General features: G+C 47.1%; 1 protein-coding gene across 2 annotated transcripts in view; it reads right to left on the bottom strand.

The window, feature by feature from the left end:
- The window catches only part of LOC132836357 (reticulon-3-A-like), a 34,397-nt gene extending 14,554 nt beyond the window's left edge, over nt 1–19,843 (bottom strand). The window contains exons 1-2 of one of the 2 annotated variants that reach the window (XM_060855838.1): nt 19,545–19,843; nt 5,558–5,602 (exon numbers count right to left, since the gene is read on the bottom strand). In XM_060855838.1, coding sequence (XP_060711821.1) covers nt 5,558–5,602; nt 19,545–19,803 — 304 coding nt within the window. In that variant the 5' untranslated portion in view covers nt 19,804–19,843. The remainder of the gene's footprint in view (nt 1–5,557; nt 5,603–19,544) is intronic. The other variant, XM_060855839.1, reaches the window with a different exon arrangement.
- Nucleotides 19,844–20,100: the final 257 nt, after the last annotated feature.

The following is a 20,100-nucleotide window of genomic DNA, read 5'->3' as shown; positions in this document are numbered from 1 at the left end:
ACCTCCTACAGAACACAGATTTCTGAATACTAATCACCCTGTGACACAAGACATTTGTCCACATCTGTCCTCAATAAGAGTGCCCTTTCCCTCAAACTTCCTCTGGCCTCCACCCCTCCTATCAGTTCCAGCCTATCCTCTAGGCATTCAGCCTGTCCAGACCTTCCAGCATCTTTTACCTTTCAATGAGATCACCTCTCCTTCTTGGTTTTAATATCTGGGAGTGTTACCACCCACAACCAAATGACCTTCCCACCACCAACTCACCATGAGTTATACCATCATCAAAAGCGAGGACTCGGAGTAGGGAGAATGAGAACCTCTCAGCCTTCTAACCTCCAGGAGACCAGGAGGGGGAGGGAGAGATGCAGAGAGGTTTAGGGAGGGAATTCCCAAGTCTGGGCCCCAGGTGCCTCCAATGGTGGAGCAATGGGAACTGGGGGATGCTGGAGAGGCCAGAACCCGAGGTAGTGACAGAGATTGGGAGGGATTGCAGGGGCTGGAGGAGGACACAGAGATAGGGAGAATATATAGGGGCCGGAGGAGGTCATAGAGATAGGGAGGAGTGTGGGGGATTGTAGGAAGTGAGAGAGATAGAGAGGGTTAAGGCCACAGAGGGATTTGAACATGGGGTGATAATCTAAACAAATAAACCAACAGGATCTCACACACCTTGAGGCTGTTGGTGGGGATTCACACAGACAGACTTCAGCAGACAGACAGCTCAGTGCACGTAGGTCAGATTTATGAAGGGGATGACAAATGGGTTAAAGACAATGGGTGCAGTTCATCAAATGAGGAAGGTACAGAGAGCAAAGCTTTTACCTGCCATTTTACTCAGCCTATCAGAAGCCGCCCCACCAACAGGCCTTTCCATCTGCACAGGCTCCAAGACAGTTTGTGGTTTCAGCTCTGGTCTCACTTTGGAATCACTGGGAGGGGCTATGTCCACGAGGGGCTGGGCCAGACAAGGGGCTGTGCCTTTGACTATTCCCGTTTTCTCGATGGCAGGGTATTGCTGGGGGGTTAGTTTGCTCAGTGCCTGGGGAGTTGTGGTTAACTGGGGCTGGGCTCTGTCACCAGACCCTAAGGAGCTCTGTCCATCTTTGGCTCTTAGATCATTCTGTGTGTCCCTCCTTCCTGAAGGGCTGGGTTTGGTGACTTCCTGTTTCACAGCTGGTTGTTGGACTCCAGTCAATCCCACTGAAGATGGTGACATGGAATCGGAAGCCTTGGCTGCTCCCTCACCTGCTCCCTCCTGGACCCTCACCGCTCCTGTGGCAACTCCCTCTGGCGCCTTTGCTGTTCCCTCAGCCGCTCCCTCCAGGGCCCTCGCTGTTCCCTCAGCCGCTCCCTCCAGGGCCCTCGCTGTTCCCTCAGCAGCTCCCTCCAGGGCCCCTCCTGGTCCAGAGGTTGATTTGACAATGAGTGAAGGGGTTTCAATGGCTATGGGTGTGGATTTGACAACGATTGATTGGGGTGGAGCTGTTGCCACTGGGGCAGGCTGCATTCCCCCGAGAACGTGGCCCCTTTGCGATCTTGCTGATCTCCAGATCATCTCTTGTAAAGGAGAAGGTCCTTCCACCATAGAAAGCTCTTCAGTATCAGCACCGTCAGCGGAGACAGGAGAGTCTGCTGACAGCTGCGTGGTGGCAGGATCAGTTGGAGACAGGCCAGGTGGGTGCCAGTGTGATTGGTCCACATCAGACAAGGTTGACAAGATCGGAGAACTGGATCTTGGCTCACATTTGCCAGTTCCTTCCTCCGTAGACATATGCATATCTAACTGGTGACTGGCAGCTGCAGATGGGTAAGGGGAAACACCAGTATCTGAAGGTACCACTTCTTGTGAAGTTATTGGTATTTGCTCCAGCACCATGTCTCCACTGTGACCAAGCCCAGGTGAGGCTCCAGGCAGTATTGGACTTTCTGCTGGATGGTCTTTGGTTTCTGCAGATTGTGTTCTATCTCCTCCAGGGCCTGTGGATTGAAGGTTCACAGACTCTCTCTGTCGGTCACTCAGCACCTGTTCTCTGCTTTCCCTAACATTTAATACTGGAGCACAAACCAGTTTCTCAGTGGTGCCTATATCACCCAATTTCTCCTTCCTATACAGTAGGGTCCCCACTGGACTGGATTTGACATCTTCAATAACAGTGTCATCTGATTCTCCAGAACTATCTGCCTCTGCCATCTCCAATCTTGCAGATAGAACATGGTCAAGGGCAGTGGTTCCTTCAAGTGTTGGACATTGCGAGCTGCCCCAGTTTAAAGTTGGATCTTCAGGGGGTTGGCGAGTTTCCTTACCGGGAGAAATCTCCTTTGCTTCTTTCTTCAAAGGCTGTGGCTCATCCACTGGGTCTCTGGATGGTACCTCTGCTAAGGGCTCACTGCTCTTACTTACAGGGTCAATCGGATACCCGTGTCCAACATCAGGCAGAGTCTTGATGCCTGCACTGGTGGATGTGGGTATTTGCACTGAAGGGTTCACAGCCTCATCTGGGGTAATCTTGATCAGCGAATAAGGAGAGAGTCCATCAGTTCCAGGGCCGCGTGCTGGCTCCAATATCCTCTCAGAAAGATCCAGGTCCATTTCAAGACCGCAGACTACCTTTCTTTTATCAAACGGCTGAGACAGTGGGTCTCCAGGAATCAAATCCTGTGGTCTACTCATTGATCCACATACAGAAGGTTGAAAGCTTTTGGAAGCTATGTCCGCGGACATCCCGCCTCCTGTGGTGGCATTTGGCCTGAAGACATCTTCTGCAATGTTGCTTTGTCCATCAGGAATCTCCGGCTGGTCACCCACTCGAGGGCAGTGCAAAGCCTGTGGAAGGTCTCCTGTCTTCAAATCAGACCTTGGTCCAATGGCAGCAACTGTTTCGGCTTTGTGTTTGGACACTGCTTCACTCAATGGATCAGTCTTAATCCCTCCTGTGATTGGGAGAGGCTTCTGAGGCAGGTTCAGATCCACCCTGCGCTCATCCACAATGAGTGATGACTTTGGTGTCTCTTCAGCACAAGGTCCCTTCTCTTGCATTTCAGCAAGGACCTCGAAAGGGGAGTCAGGACTAATTCTTTCCAATGAATCTTCTTCTTGTGAAGAATCAATTGAAGAAGGGTCACTTTTTGCTGGCTCCTCAGGAGCATGCACTGCCCCAGTCCCATGGTGAACTCTCTCAATTTGACAAACCTTGACTGCTTCCGGTACTTGTTGAGACTCCTGCTTCCCAAACACCAGCTTGGGTTGGCTCATCCAACTGTAGTTATCAAAGACACTTCCTCCAGGCTGAGAGCCCCTGAAGGTTGTGTCATTCACAAAATCATTCCCATAGAGGTTGCTCATTCCCTGAGTGACTGCTGGTCCAAAACATTCCTTCTCAGTGTCTGACAGAGCAGTCTTCTTCAACGAGGGGATCAAGGCAGAAGATCCACCTTGACCTGACAGCATGTCAGATGTCACAACAGAGCCAAGGGCAGAAGGTTGGAAAGACCCCATCGACTCAGAAACGCTCACACAGCTCGGCTGTTGTGCAGACAGACTGTGACCAGAGAGGAGCGTTTGGAGTTGCAATCTCTCTGTGAGCAGACAGCAAGAGAAATTCAGAAAACCATAAAAACCAGACAAACCAGTCTCACAGCATGCAATGCTATGTGGATGCAAGGGGAACAGAAACGATCTCAGCAGCCATGCATGGAAGGAGACTTGCCTCACAAATAATCAGCAACAGCAATGCAGCTTCAAGCAAAATGCACTCCTCACCAACCCCCTCCTTACGAGATGGAGAGGTTAGGAAGAAAAATGGCAAACAAAGAGGGAACAGAAAACTCAACATAAACATGTGACAACATCTGCAGCCAGTAATAGGCATCAAGACTACAACTCAAAGAGAAAAGGATAGGTCTTATTGGATAATCTTCTGCCTTTAGAAAGGGCATTGTCACCACTGAATAAATACATTTAACTTCACCTTCTGCAACCCCACTCCCTCCCACAATCCCACACCTCAACACCAGAGATGCTAGAACATTACATTGAGACACCAGGATAAAGACAATTCCCATGGAAAGGGCCCTTTGAATTATCGCAACAGACACAAAAACAAATAAAGCCAAGCAACTCAGAGTCTAAGAACTGACTCCTCAAACTCAATGACAATTATTTTCATGCGTGGGTTCGTGGTCAGTGTTTAATCTGATCTGGTCTGAGGGAGGTCATAGTGAACTTATATAGGACACTGGTTAGAATTCAGATAGAATTTATGGTTCTGTGGACCACATTATAGGAAGAATCTAAATACACTGGAGAGACAGCAGAAAAGATTGGAGAATGGTTTCAGCGATAAGACACTTCAATGATGAGGATGGATTGAGAAATGGAGACTGTCTTCTCCTCTGCAAGAAAAACTAAGAGGAGGAGACTAGACGAAGTTTTCAAAAAACAACAAGGTATTTGGTCAGAAACTATAGAGAGATAAACTGCTCCCCCCTTGTCTTGTGAATCCGGATCACTCCACAATAAGGTCGGAAGTGATTTGCAAAAGCAGCAAATTGAAAAAAGAGAACGTTTTCTTAGACACTGAGTGGTTGGGTCAGGGCCTGGAAGTATAGTGGAGGCTGGTTCAGACAAGCCATTCAAGAGGGTGCTAGAAAATTATTTAAACTGAAGCAATGTGCAGGGTTACCAGGAAAACAGAGGAGACTGGCATCAAATTAAAATGCTGAGATAGCTGATGCAAACATGAGGGGCTGAATGGTCTCACTGCACCATAACAATTCAGGACAGACTCCCAATCACTACCACAGTCTCAATATATATTTGCAGATTCATTAAAGTATGATTAAAAGATTGCATTTAGAAACTTTTAAAAACTTTATTTGTGGGATGTGGGTATCACTGGCTGGGTCAGTTTTATTGCCCGTCCCTAGATGTCTCTTGAGAAGGTGGTAGTGAGCTGCCTTCTTGAACTGCTGCAGTCTACCAACATAGACTGATAATGATCAGCTTGTGTTCATGTCCATTGGCCTTTCCACTCACCTCGCTCTTTTGGGTTTGATGTGCTGGTACCTGGGTAATTAATAATCCAATGTTCAACAGAAAATGTGGCCATTTTTAACAGAAAGCTTAAATAAAATGATCCTAAAATGGATTTTCACAAAGCAGAACGAGGAGACATACTTCTGTTACCCATGGGGGAGACCAAAGAAAGGCCAGCATTACCCCTTGGGGTGAATCCCTCCATGTTCATCCAGGGCACTCAATGGCTGGGCCTTAACTCTAGGCTAGATCTCCACGGTCAATCTCTCCACCTCCCCCAGGAGTCACAATCCAAGGGTCAGCCACCCCCTCCTCACAACTGGAAACAGGTTGGGTTTTGGTGAGACGGTGGGGCAAAAGTGGGCAGATACCCCACGATTGACTCCAGATGGTAATCTAGGCCCTGGGCTCAGTGATAAGCTGGCTAAACTGACATTGAAGATTCTATTTTTATAATTTACAAACCTATAAACACTGTTATAGGGAAATGAGAGTAAAGGTAGAGAGGGTTAAACTTGCCTTCAGTTACAGAGATATGCTGAGAGGAAGAAGAAAGCAAATTATCTGAAAAATATAAAAATAGCAAATAATTAGACCCTGAGGGAATCTGTAACACAGTGACAGAATGGGTCTCCTGCCTCTGCCCATTTCCCAGCTGAGATACTCAGACTCCTCATCATCACCCCTCCCCGCCCCCACCCCCACCCCCACCAGTACAGACAAGTTCAGAGATAGCCATTAACACTGTCCGCACAGCTTGTAACATCTCCTATCCTCTGCTTTTGAATCATCAGAAACATCTACTCTCACCATCAATGTCCTCATTTCTCTAGGCTCACTGATCTTCCATGGCATTGCTTGTGGTGAGCCAGAGGATGGGTCAGATGACAGTAGTGCTCCAAAGTGTATTATTCCACTCAAGTTCAGCAAGATACCTTTCAAAGTCACAAGGATTACTGCCTCTCAATAAGTTCTGAGGCTAATTGGATTCAGAACTTATTGAGAGGCACCTTCCCATCCAATATCAGAAGGTGTTACACTTGATCGTTCACTTACACCCCCTCATTGTCCAAGGCCCCAAACAATCTCCCAGCTGAAGCAGCATTTCACTTGTACTTCTTTCAATCTGGTCAGCTGTATTCATTGCTCACAAAGCAGACTCCTATACACTGGGTAGGCCAAACTCAGACTGGGTGACCGCTTTGCAGCACACCTCCTCTCTGTGCTTAGAAATGACCTAAATCTTCCAGTAGCTTGTTTTTTAAACACACCATCCCCTGCATGGAAATGTTTCCATCCTGGGGCTTGCTGTTGTGTTTCAATTAGACTGAATGCAAGCTGAGCAAACACCACTTCATTTTTCATTTTGACACTTTACAGCCTTCAGGACTCAACACGGAGTTCAACATGATCACTGTCCTTCATTCTGACTCCACACTCCCCAACCTCGTCTCTTGTTTGCTCTCAGTTGGGCTGACCTATTTTCTGCTATTAACACCTACTCTTCATCTATGGCACTCCTCTATTACAGTTAACAATCCCTTTTATCTTTTTTCTCTGGGCACTTCTCTATCTGTTCCCCTCAATCCTCCTCCATCCCTCTGACAGTAGCACAAACCTACTATTTTTCAGTAGGTTCAGCCCTAAAGCTGGACTCAAAATGTTAACTGTTTTTCTCTCTCTTGATGCTGCCAGACCTGCCAAATTTCACCAGCACTCTGACTGTTTCTGGGATTTAACAGCCAGCAGGTGGGATTAGAGGTGGGAAGTCATCACTTCCAGAATCTCAGCAAGTTCCCAAATGCCTCCATCAGGGCTGGGTGAGGCAGGGAGTCATTACATCATGGAATCCATTCTCAGAGCAAGTGGAAGAGGTAAACAGTTCAGTTGTTCCAACAAGAAAACAAGATGATCAGCTGGAAGCAGATAACTGCAGTGAAGGAGTCAGTAGGCACTAGCACCAACTCAATGGAGCAAATGGCCTGGTTCAGAGTTGTACATGTATAAAAATGTCTTGTTCTCAAAAATAATCAAATCATGTAGAACCACACAGAGAAGGTGGAGGGTTATTCATCCCACTGTGCCTGTACTGCCTTTCTGAAAGATCTTCCCAATTCGTCCACTTCCCTGCCTCAGCTCTTTCTCCTACAGCGCTGCAAAACTTTCCAATTCCCCCTCCTTTTGAATGTTCCTGTTGAATCTGCTCTCCCCTGCCCTTTCAGGCAGTGCATCCCAGGTCACAACCACTCGCTGTCTCAAATAAAACATTCTCATCTCCCCCCCCCTCAGGTCCTTTTCCCGATTTTCCTCAACCTGGTTACCTCTGGTGACCAATACCTCTTGCCAAACAGTATCTTATTCACCATAAGAAATCACCATCGTTTCAGAGAGATGGAGAACTTCAGTTTCCCAGTCTCCCCCTCAGAGGTTACAACTCCGTTCCAATGCATCGACAGTGACACACACAATACCATCCACTACACTGATGCCACTCTCCATCTCAGAGTTTGGGGACACACCACATCAGATTATTTGATCTGTGCTGGACAGTCTAGAAAATGCACACCTGGAAGAAACATAGGAACATTAGTAGGCCATTCAGCCCATCAAGCCTGCTCTACTCATGACTGATCATCGATAAAACCACCCACGCCACTTTATATCACCTACTATCATTAATCTCCAGAAATCTAGCAATCTCAGTATTGAATGTACTCTCAGTGATTGAGCTTCCACAGTTTTTGGGCTAGAGAACACCAAACATTTTCTCATCATTCTCTGAGTACCAAACATTTTCTCACCATTGCTCCTCATTTCATTCCTCAGTATACTGCCTCTTATCCTGAGATTACGCCCCCTGGTTCTGGACTCAATCTGGGAAAACCTGCTCTCACTACATCTACCCTGTCGGGCTATTTGATTGTATAAGTTTCAACGAAGTCATGCCTCAGGCTGTAAACAAGTGAATACAGACCCAGTCCAAATGCAGTGAAACCTAGACAACACCCAGGCTGAAGGTGATGAATAATATTTGCATCACACAAAGCCAGGCACTGACCATCTCCATAAGAGAATCTAACCATCACCCCAATTTATTAAATAACATCACTGAATGCCACAGTATCCACAGCACCAGGAACCCAGGTTCGATTCCATTCTTGGGCAACTGTCTATGTGGAGTTTGCACATTCTCCCCATGTCTGTGTGAGTTTCTCCGGGTGCTCTGGTTTCCTCCCACAGTCCAAAGACATGCAGGTTAGGTAAACTGGCCATTCTAAATTGCCCGTAGTGTTAGGTGCATTAGTCAGAGGGAAATGGGTCTGGGTGGGTTACTCTTCAGAGGATTGGTGTGGACTTGTTGGGCCGAAGAGCCTGTTTCCACACTGTAGGGAATCTAATCTAAAAACAAACTCCCCTCGTGACTCCCCAAAGCCTGTCCCACCATCTATAAAGCACAAAGGAGTGAGATGGAATACTTCCCACTTGCCTAGATGGATGCAGCTCCAACAACATTTGATAAGCCAGACACCATCCAGAACAAAGCAGGCCACTCGATTGGCACCACATCCACAAACATTCACTCCCTATCACTGGCACTTAGCAATGTGTTTTATGTTTTCTTTATTGATTCACAAGATGTGGGCACCGCTGGCTGTGCCAGCATTTATTGCCCACCCCTAATTGCACAGAGAGCAGTTAAGAGTCAACCACATTGCAGTGGTTCGGGAATCATATTTAGGCCAGACCAAGGAAAGATGGCATTTCCTTCCTAGCTGACCTTTTCCTTTTCACATAATTCAAACAGTTTTTACACTTCACCCTTATGCTACTCATTGATTTGTATTTATAATTTTCATTAGCCTTCCTTGATGAGTTGCTTGGTCATTCTTTGAGGGGTTCTAAATTGCTCCCAATCTTCAAGTTTACCAGTCTTACTGGCATTGTTATAAGGACACTTCCTTCGACACAACACAGTGAGGTCATCTTTCCCATTAGTGCTTGTGCCTTAGAGACCATGGAATACTGGAAATTACCAGCATTGCTCATCTATTGCCCCAATCCTTTATGGGAACCAACTAATCTGTCATAACCAGTGGGTTCTTCATATCTTCATGATTTCCTTTCTTTAGATTTACACAAGTTACAAAATTAATTACATAATGTTCAAATCTAAAGCAAAATTTGATATTTCCTAACAGCAATATATTATTAATTAATTCTCATTACCTAATGCTAACCCTTAAATAGTCTGAAACCTCATTGGCTGCCCAACAGACCATTCCAGAAACTCAACAGATACACACTCCAGTAATTCATCATACACACCATTAGTGTTAATTTGATTCATCTAGAAAGTGTAAATTAAGTTGCGATTATAACATTGTATGCATAATTAATTTCATGGCTTACTCCATGCCTGACCTTACCACTATTGTTTGGCTGTAAACTGTTCCCTCATGTTCTCCGCCTCTTCCTGTTTCCTAACTTCTATCAAAACTGATGGAACATTTGGTCATTCCTTGCAAATTCATGTGCCCACGTAAAAGTCCCTGAAACACCCCGATTGTATCTGCCTCCACCACCACCCCTGGTAATACATTCCACACCACCATTCTGTAAAAACCCCCTCCCTAACATCTCCTTTGAAATTTCCCCTTCTTACCTCAAATGCAAACCCCCTCATTTTGAACATTTCAATTCTGGGAAAAAGATTCTGAATGTCAACCCTATCCATTCCTCTCATAATTTTATAGACTTCTATTAAGCCTCACTCAGCCTCTGCTATCTAGAGAAAACAACCAGAGTTTTTCTAGCCCCTCCTTAAAGCTCATAACCCCTAATCCAGATAGCATCCTGGTAAAATTCTTCTGCACACTCTCCAAAGCCTCCACATCCTTCTTGTACTGTGGCAATTAGAATCAAATGCAGTACTTTAAATGTGGCCCAACCAAAGACTTACAGAGCTGCAACATAGCATCCATACTCTTGTATTCAATTCCCCAAACAATAAAGGCAAGTATGCCATACGCCGCCTTCACCACCCTGTCTGCTTTTGTTGCCACTTTCAGGGAGAATTAAGAATACGTGAAGCTCAACCTCCTTTTCCTTTTTGCTATTATTTCTAAAAGACCACTATCCCTGGACATACAGCTCCCAATCTTGGTCATCTTGTTGCCACTTTACATCAAACTCCTTGACCTCAATTTTTCTCAAATCATCAACAATGTTGGGTATATTATGTGCATTCAGATAACGTGCCTTTGATCATGCCTAAGATTCTTCTCATTAGTATCCAGATTCTATTAGATTCTTGCCTTTATTTCACCTGTTCCTAATTTCACTTATTGCATTTCTACTTGCTATTCACAGTTCTGTTTCCCTCTGATCCAAACTCCCTTTCAATTCCTCAATCCCCTGCCTGTCCAGTTTAAATTCTCCCCAACAGCAAATCTTCTTGAGGCTATTAATTCCAGTCCTACTAGAATGCAACCTGTCCATCTTGTACAGTCCCATCCATCCCACAACCAGTTGCAATGCCTCAGAAATCTGATCTGAAAATATATTGCTGGTTAAAGCGCAGCAGGTCAGGCAGCATCCAAGGAACAGGAAATTCGACGTTTCGGGCATAAGCCCTTCATCAGGAATGAGGAAAGTGTGTCCAGCAGGCTAAGATAAAAGGTAGGGAGGAGGGACTTGCGGGAGGGGCAATGGAGATGTGATAGATGGAAGGAAGTCAAGGTGAGGGTGATAGGCCGGAGTGGGGTGGGGGCGGAGAGGTCAGGAGGGCGGTGCTGAGTTCGAGGGAATCGACTGAGAAAAGGTGGGGGAGGGGAAATTAGGAAACTGGAGAAATCTGAGTTCATCCCTTGTGGTTGGAGGGTTCCCAGGCGGAAGATGAGGCGCTCTTCCTCCAACCGTCATGTTGTTATGTTCTGGCGATGGAGGAGTCCAAGGACCTGCATGTCCTTGGTGGAGTGGGAGGGGGAGTTAAAGTGTTGAGCCACAGGGTGGTTGGGTTGGTTGGTCCGGGCGTCCCAGAGGTGTTCCATGAAGCGTTCCACAAGAAGGCGGCCCGTCTCCCCAGTATAGGGGAGGCCACATCGGGTGCAGCAGATGCAATAGATGATGTGTGTGGAGGTGCAGGAGAATTTGTGGCGGATATGGAAGGATCCCTTGGGGTCTTGGAGAGAAGTAAGGGAGGAGGTGTGGGCGCAAGTTTTGCATTTCCTGCGGTTGCAGGGGAAGGTGCCGGGAGTGGAGGTTGGGTTGGTGGGGGGGTGTGGACCTGACGAGGGAGTCACGGAGGGAGTGGTCTTTGCGGAACGCTGATAGGGTAGGGGAGGGAAATATATCCCTGGTGGTGGGGTCCGTGTGGAGGTGGCGGAAATGACGGCGGATGATATGCTGTATACGGAGGTTGGTGGGATGGTAAGTGAGGTGGTAGGCGAGCCCCGCCCCTCCAACCGCCACCAGGACAGAACCCCACTGGTTACTCCCACCCTGCCCCCTGTAAAAATGCCATCCCATATTCCCAATTCCTTCGTCTCCGCCGCATCTGCTCCCAGGAGGACCAGTTCCAATACCGTATCACCCTCACCTTGACCTCCTTCCACCTATCACATCTCCACTGCCCCTCCCGCAAGTCCCTCCTCCCTACCTTTTATCTTAGCCTGCTGGACACACTTTCCTCATTCCTGATGAAGGGCTTATGCCCGAAACGTCGAATTTCCTGTTCCTTGGATGCTGCCTGACCTGCTGCGCTTTAACCAGCAACATATTTTCAGATCAGATTTCTGAGGCATTGCAACTGGTTGTGGGATGGATGGGACTGTACAAGATGGACAGGTTGCATTCTAGTAGGACTGGAATTAATAGCCTCAAGAAGATTTGCTGTTGGGGAGAATTTAAACTGGACAGGCAGGGGATTGAGGAATTGAAAGGGAGTTTGGATCAGAGGGAAACAGAACTGTGAATAGCAAGTAGAAATGCAATAAGTGAAATTAGGAACAGGTGAAATAAAGGCAAGAATCTAATAGAATCTGGATACTAATGAGAAGAATCTTAGGCATGATCAAAGGCACGTTATCTGAATGCACATAATATACCCAACATTGTTGATGATTTGAGAAAAATTGAGGTCAAGGAGTTTGATGCAAAGTGGCAACAAGATGACCAAGATTGGGAGCTGTATGTCCAGGGATATTGGTCTTTTAGAAATAATAGCAAAAAGGAAAAGGAGGTTGAGCTTCACGTATTCTTAATTCTCCCTGAAAGTGGCAACAAAAGCAGACAGGGTGGTGAAGGCGGCGTATGGCATACTTGCCTTTATTGTTTGGGGAATTGAATACAAGAGTATGGATGCTATGTTGCAGCTCTGTAAGTCTTTGGTTGGGCCACATTTAAAGTACTGCATTTGATTCTAATTGCCACAGTACAAGAAGGATGTGGAGGCTTTGGAGAGTGTGCAGAAGAGTTTTACCAGGATGCTATCTGGATTAGGGGTTATGAGCTTTAAGGAGGGGCTAGAAAAACTCTGGTTGTTTTCTCTAGATAGCAGAGGCTGAGTGAGGCTTAATAGAAGTCTATAAAATTATGAGAGGGATGGATAGGGTTGACATTCAGAATCTTTTTCCCAGAACTGAAGTGTTCAAAATGAGGGGGTTTGCATTTGAGGTAAGAAGGGGAAATTTCAAAGGAGATGGGCGGCACGGTGGCACAGTGGTTAGCACTGCTGCCTCACAGCGCCTGAGACCCGGGTTCAATTCCCGACTCAGGCGACTGACTGTGTGGAGTTTGCACGTTCTCCCTGTATCTGCGTGGGTGTGCTCCGGTTTCCTCCCACAGTCCAAAGATGTGCGGGTCAGGTGAATTGGCCATGCTAAATTGCCCGTAGTGTTAGGTAAGGAGTAATGTAGAGGTATGGGTGGCTTGCGCTTTGGCGGGTCGGTGTGGACTTGTTGGGCCGAAGGGCCTGTTTCCACACTAAGTAATCTAATCTAACAGGGACGGGGTTTTTACAGAATGGTGGTGTGGAATGCATTGCCAGGGGTGGTGGTGGAGGCAGATACAATCGGGGTGTTTAAGGGACTTTCACATAGGCACACGAATTTCCTATCTGCCTGCACACTCCCAATGTGTGATGGCATGACCATCATCACAATGACTCTAGGCTCCACTGAGCCCTCAAACCCTTATGCAGCCAGTCATAGAGATGTACAGCACAGAAACAGACCTTTTGGTTCAACTTGTCCATGCCGACTAGATATCCCAACCCAATCTAGTCCCACCTGCCAGCACCCTGCCCATATCCCTCCAAACCCTTCCTATTCACATACCCACCCAGATGCTTTTTTAAATGTTGCAATTGTGCTAAGCTCCACCACATCCTCAGGCAGCTCATTCCATACACGTACCACCCTCTGAGTGAAAAAGTTGCCCCTTAGGTCTCTTTCATATCTTTCCCCTCTCACCCTAAACCTTCACCCTCAAGTTCTGGACTTGCCCACTCCAGGGAAAAGACTTTGTCTATTTATCCTATCCATGCCGCTTATGATTTTATAAACCTCTATAGTGACGGACACTTGTTTATCAAGAACATGGTGCATTCATACCAGCCCACATGCCAATTGGCTGAGTTGCCCTGTCATATTTTAATGTTACAGACTATTCGTTGCAAGCATACTAATCTACAGTTGCTCCTTCTACAGAGGTAGGAACTGAATAATGGAGAACAAAAAACGTAATTAAAATAATTTCGTGAATTCCCTGTTAGCCAAACTCTTATCTGCAATCTGCACTATGAGCTTTAGGTTTATAAATATTTTAAAACAACCAGTTCAGACGTGGTATAACACACCTCTGGACTGGGAGGACTAGAACACAGACTTCCTGAGCAAATTCAAGATGGCGGCAGGGCAGCAGGGCTCAGTCCCAGGACTCGTCCACACCCATCTATTTCCTTTCTTTTTTTTCTTTTAAAAAAATCTTATTTTGCTTTGTTTTATTGTTTTTAAAACCTAGTGAATGACAGGTGAAGGAGGTAGTCTCCGGTGGCAGGAATGACAGGATAAGCCGGACACTGTTCTACCCTAACATGGTGTCTCCCAGAGAATGAGGAGCAGGTCATGTTCAGGTTGAGACTGCCCCAGACCAGCCGCAGTCTCTACCTATCTCTCTCTCTCTCTCTCTCTCTCTCTCTCTCTTCATATTTTTTACTTGTTCTTTTTTTTCCATCTTTCTGACGTCCCGCTGGATCAGTGTCAGCGGGAACTCCTGGCTGCAGTTGACCCAGAGCAGGGACGCTGCAGAAGCCTTTTTTGAGACCCCAGCCAACGAAGGTCAACTCTATTTAGTATTTTCCTTTACTCTTCTTGTAACTCAAAATGGCACCAGCTTATGTCAATGCAATACATTTTCACTGCCTTTCCATGTGACAACAATCAATCATTCATTCATTCATTCAAAGGCAAGGCCAAAAGAAATAGGAACAGGAGTTGGCTATTTGGCCCCTCAAACCTGCTCGGCTATTCAACAAGAACAGTGCTGATCCAATGGTCCTCTCAAACACTTTAGAGTAAGCCTTGATTCCCCAACTGATCAAGAATTTCACTCAGCATTAAATATACTACTGTCTGCCACAAGAGTTTATACTCTTAGCTGAACTGCAGAAATAGATTTTACTGATTACCTAATTAACTAATCAACTGCTCTCTCGTACTGCCAAAGACTGAAAGAAACCTATTTTCAATTTGTGATTAGTGTTCACACCCTCTCCCAGTGAAGCTGATTTTATACTACAGCTGCCAATAAAATAAAAAGATATTGATGAATAGATAACCAGACCAGACACAATGGGCTGAAGGGACTCTCTCCGTGCTGTAACTAGACAATCTGACTCTGAACAAGCCACCAACCAATATCTACCTCCCTGTCTGCAACATCACACTGTTCAGAAGATAGAACCAGGGAGGTTGCTCCCACTGGCGGGTGAGACTAGACCTAAGGGGTACAGCCTCAAAATAAGGTGGAGCAGATTTAGGACTGAGTTGAGGAGGAACTTCTTCATCCAAAGGGTTGTGAATCTGTGAAATTCCCTGCACAGTGAAGCAGTCGAGGCTTCCTCATTGAATATTTATAAGGTGAAGATAGATATATTTTTGAAGAGTAAAGGAATTAAGGGTTATGGTGGGCAGGCAGCTAAGTGGAGCTGAGTCCAAAAAAAAGCTCAGCGACAATCGTATTGAATGGCAAAGCAGGTTAGAGGGACCAACTGGCCTACTCCTGCCCCTCATTCTCATGTTCTTACATAAGGTGCCAGAGTGTTATCTACAACATGGCTTTATTACCATTCTGGCTGAGGTCACTGTGAAACCCTGAGCTATGGTGATCCTCCAGGGTAAACTCACCCTGAAAGACAGCAGCCTGCTCTCCTCTCTGACTATGTACTTCATAGTCAGGATGGATGTACTGTTACCCAAGGCCAGGGGAAGCTGACAAACAAACACAAGCTCAATCCAGAGCTCAGTTCTCTGCAAAGGGAATTTCATAGGGATCGAACTGCCTGTACTTTCTGAAGGCAGCAAGCATTTTGATATTACCCACTATAAACAAACAGCCAGAAAATGTGAGCCCAAGACACATTACAGTAGTATTACACACTGATTGTGTTAGGATACAGAATGTGCCAGTGTTCAAGTTCACCTTCCTTCCCAATTCTCTTGGTACCTATCTCCCCTCCAACAGCTCAGCTTCCTCCCCGTCATGGATCAGCAGCACTACCCCACTAAACACACAAAGTCGGGGGGTACTCCACCACAGGCATCAGCTATGCACTCTCAACTCTGCTGAACTCACCCAAGAGATTGCCACTTCCTCACAAGCGGGGCATGGCAGAGAGCAAGAGCAGGCAATTCCCACAGAATCCCTAAAGTGCAGAAACAGGCCATTCAGCCCAACAAGTCCACACCAACTCTCCTAAGAGCATCCTACCTAGACGTACCCTTCATCCTATCCTTGCGACTCCCTCGGCTAATCTGCCTAACCTATACATTCCTGGACACCAAGGGAAATTTAGGATGGCCGATCCAACTAACCTGCAAATCTTTGGACTAAGGGAGGAAACCCAGACAGACATGGGGAGAATGTGCATACTCCACACAGACTGAGATTGACCTTGGGTCCCTGGTATTGAGAAGCCACAGTACTAACCACTGAACCACTGTGCCATCCTGGCAATTCTATTCCAGGAGGCATCCCAGGTAATGCTTTCATTTTGCAGCTGAAAAATGACCTCCTGCCCCCCAAATCCACGCCCTAGACACAGTGATCTCAGGAATCAAGGGCTTGTCATAGGAGAAGCAGTTGAGGACTCTGGGTCTATACTCAATAGAGTTTAGAAAGATGAGATGGAATGTCTCTGAAACCTACTAAAAGCTGAGATCTGGATAGCATGGATGTGGAGAACATGCTTTCACTTGTAGGAGAGACTAAGATTTGAGGGCAAAGTGTCAGGAATTACCCTTTTGAACTGAGATGAGGAGGAATTTCTTCAGAATTTCTTCAGGTGGTGGAGCTAATTGACACAGAGGCCTGTAGAGACCAAGTAATCGCATGCATGTAAGACTGAGATATATAGGTTCTTGTTTAGTAAGGGGATCAAAAGTTATGGGGAGACGGAAGGCAAATGGGTTGAGAAACATATCAGCCATGATTGAATGGAGAAGCAGACTCGATGGGCCAAATGGTCTTGTGGCCTGGAGCTCAAGTCCAGCAAAGAAGAGTTTAGCAGAGGGCAGCATCTCATCCTGAGCACATTTAGGACCACTGAGGAGAAAGTGTCAAATGACCATGTCAGATGGGACCAAGAGAGGCCAGGGCAGGGATGTCAATTTTGTTTTTTTTAAAAAAACGTCATCATGAGGGGTATGGTTAAGGTGAATAGCCAAGATCTTTTCCCCAGGGTAGGGGAGTCTAAAATTAGACAGCATTGGTTTAAGATGAGGAGGGGAAAGATGTAAAAGAAAAGTGACCCAAAGGGCAGCTTTTTCACACAGAGGGTGGTACGTGTATGGATCGAGCTGCCAGAGGAAGTGGTGGAGGCTGGTACAATTACAACATTTAAAAGGCATCTGGATGGGAATGAATAGGAAGAGTTTAGAGGGATATGGGCCAAATGCTGGAAAATGGGACTAGATTAATTTAGGATACCTGGTCAGCATGGACAAGTTGTACTGAAGGGTCTGTTTCCTTGCTGTACATCTCTATGACTCTCAAATATTGCAACGAATCACAATACAACAGTGAATTAGTTTGTATTGTAATAGTGCATTGCATTTCTTATGAGTGAGATTCCACAAACACTTAGGAAAACCACTGTGGCCCCATCAAACTAGCAGCTCAGATTGGGGATTGAGGTCCATCAATTCCAAAAGATGGAAAAGGCAGAAAGTAAATATCAGGGTGTCAAAAGCTGTTGGCTGTGTAACGGTTCACGAGCAGCTGAGTGTCACAATCACACTGTCAGTGAGGTAAAAAATAAACCACAAACAAAGTGAACATGTAGTCCCGTGTCTGGTCATTAGATGTTGCAACCCAAGTTGTTATCAGTGACACAGTTCCCCTGGCTGCTTCTTTCATATCCTGACCGGCTGATGAAAGAGATCAAGCAAGCTCACAAGACAGTGTGAGCACAAGATGCATGAGGAAGCCCACTCAGTCCTAACCTATTTGGACCTACTGTCCCCTCAACAGCATGTCTGGTCAGGAAGAAAGGAAGCAGGATTGCAAAAGAGGTCTTCCAGGGAGGGCAAAGCCGCCTTCACACCCCCTCCTCCTCAGAAAGAGCACAGAAACAGTAGATCTTGAACCTACTTCACCAAATAAATCTGATCATTGAACTCTGTTCCTGCTGTATTCCCATCCCCTTTAATCCCTTTTTCTCCAAGAACAAAACCTAACCCCTCCCAGAACATATTCATTGTCTTGGCCTTAACCCCGCCTATTGTACCTTTCAATCATCGTCCCATGTCACTCACATCTTAAACTTTTAAAGATGTATTTTTTTGTGCCCTGGGATGTGGGTGTGTCTGGCTGGGCATTTATTGCCCATCGAGAAAGTGGGAGTGAACCGCTGTAGTCCATTTGGTACAGGTAGCCCCCAGTGTTGTGAGAAAGGGAGTGCCAAGACTTTGACCCCCAGTGACATTTTTTCACTGGGATTATCCTGCAGAAAATATTTACATCTTTCACAATCTCAATGATCCAAAACATTTCACAACCAAAGACTACCTCACTCGAATAGGTTTGAAGCGTACTATAGGAAATGCAGTCTATTTGCATGCAGTAAGCTCCCACCAACAGCTACACGATAATTACCAGACCTCCTCTTTTGAAAGGGTGGCCATGACACAAGGGAGAACGCAGCAGTTCTTCAAGATAATGCAGTGGAAAATGCTACAACCAGCCACCAAGGTAGATAAAGATTCTAATGACCAATGGTGCATTATCTGAACACTAACACCTCCACCAAAGGCCCATCCTCAGTATTTTTCAGAAATTTCAACCTACATGATATGCTCTTTTTTGGGGGGGTGGGGGTGTCCAGTCCAGAGTGTATCAACATGGATAACACTGGCACTTCATTTATTCAAAAGGGGAGTACAGGAGATGGAGAGTGTCAGGGGCAACAATGCAGACCTCTCCTTGAATACTCTGTCACCCCAATGTCAGCTACAAGGGAGCAAAGGAGAGTTACAGAACGTCAACTCATGGGGGGGGGGGAAACGTCATTGTTGATAGGAGCTGGGGGGGCAGTGATTGTGGGAAGAAGATGGGGGCAAAGGGGGGGATGTAGGTGGGGGGAGTGTAAAGGTGCGGGGGGGGGAGTGTAAGGGGGCAGGGAGGAGTATAGGTGGGGGGGAGAGAGTATAGATGGGGGGAAGAGTGTAGGTGGGGGGAAGAGTGTAGGGGGGCGGGGGAGTGTAGGGGGGCGGGGGAGTGAAGGGGGGCGGGGGAGTGAAGGGGGGCGGGGGAGTGAAGGGGGGCGGGGGAGTGAAGGGGGGGGGGGAGTGAAGGGGGGTGGGGGAGTGAAGGGGGCGGGGGAGTGAAGGGGGGCGGGGGAGTGAAGGGGGCGGGGGAGTGAAGGGGGGCGGGGGAGTGAAGGGGGGCGGGGGAGTGAAGGGGGGTGGGGGAGTGAAGGGGGGTGGGGGAGTGAAGGGGGCGGGGGAGTGAAGGGGGGCGGGGGAGTGTAGGTGAGGGGGTAAAAGTTTGGGGATCCCCCTCTGTGCCTTGCCCCTTCCGACGCCCAATTCCCCTTCCGTTTTCCGTTTCCCGTTCACCCCCCCCACCCCAGTCCATTACCCCCTCTGGTGCCTGCGCATCTCTGTCCCTTCCTGCCCTGCCCTGTCCTTGTCCCTGATGGTGCTGTTCAGGGCCCCAGGCCCTGCCTGGGATCGGGCTGTGCAATGCGGTGCTTTCAGGAGGGAATGTCGCCGCAGTCCTGACTCACCCAGAGACACTCCCGAAGAGGAAACCGCTGCATCCCCGCTTTCTCCAGACGAGGTAACGAGGGAAGACTGGTTCTGAGATTCCATGCTGCAACCGCCTTGTTCCCAGCTCCTCTCCTGCTGAAACTGCCCCAGACTCTGGACGCGAAAGGCAGAGAGCCTCTGCTCACTGGGAGGAGCCCTGAGCAAAGAGTCCTCTCTCTCTCTCTCTGTTTGAGGAGGAGGATCTCGACCTTTGAAGAAGGGCGGGGACGCTACCATAAAAACACAGACTGATTGACACTGGGTTAGACAGCCCCGGCCCAGTCCAACACAACACCAGCAAGATGGCCAGTGAGGGAGCAATGTAATGTGGGCACTGGGGAATGATCCCACACACTGCAACTAGACAGTCACCTGCTTACAGTCAATGCTGAATTTCAGGAGAATATTATTGCACTTTCTTTACGCTAGTGATTGCGCGGGGGTGGGGGAAGCGTCAGTGTAAGGATCTGAGTTTACTCCCTCCTAAATTACAACAGTTCGCCAAACGCTGCAAAGTGCAGAGACAGCCTGAAG

Source organism: Hemiscyllium ocellatum, chromosome 46 (assembly GCF_020745735.1).
Source record: "Hemiscyllium ocellatum isolate sHemOce1 chromosome 46, sHemOce1.pat.X.cur, whole genome shotgun sequence".
In the NCBI taxonomy this organism is placed as follows: domain Eukaryota; kingdom Metazoa; phylum Chordata; class Chondrichthyes; order Orectolobiformes; family Hemiscylliidae; genus Hemiscyllium; species Hemiscyllium ocellatum.
Note: the sequence above shows the minus strand (reverse complement) of the source record. Positions and strands in the feature narration are given on the sequence as shown.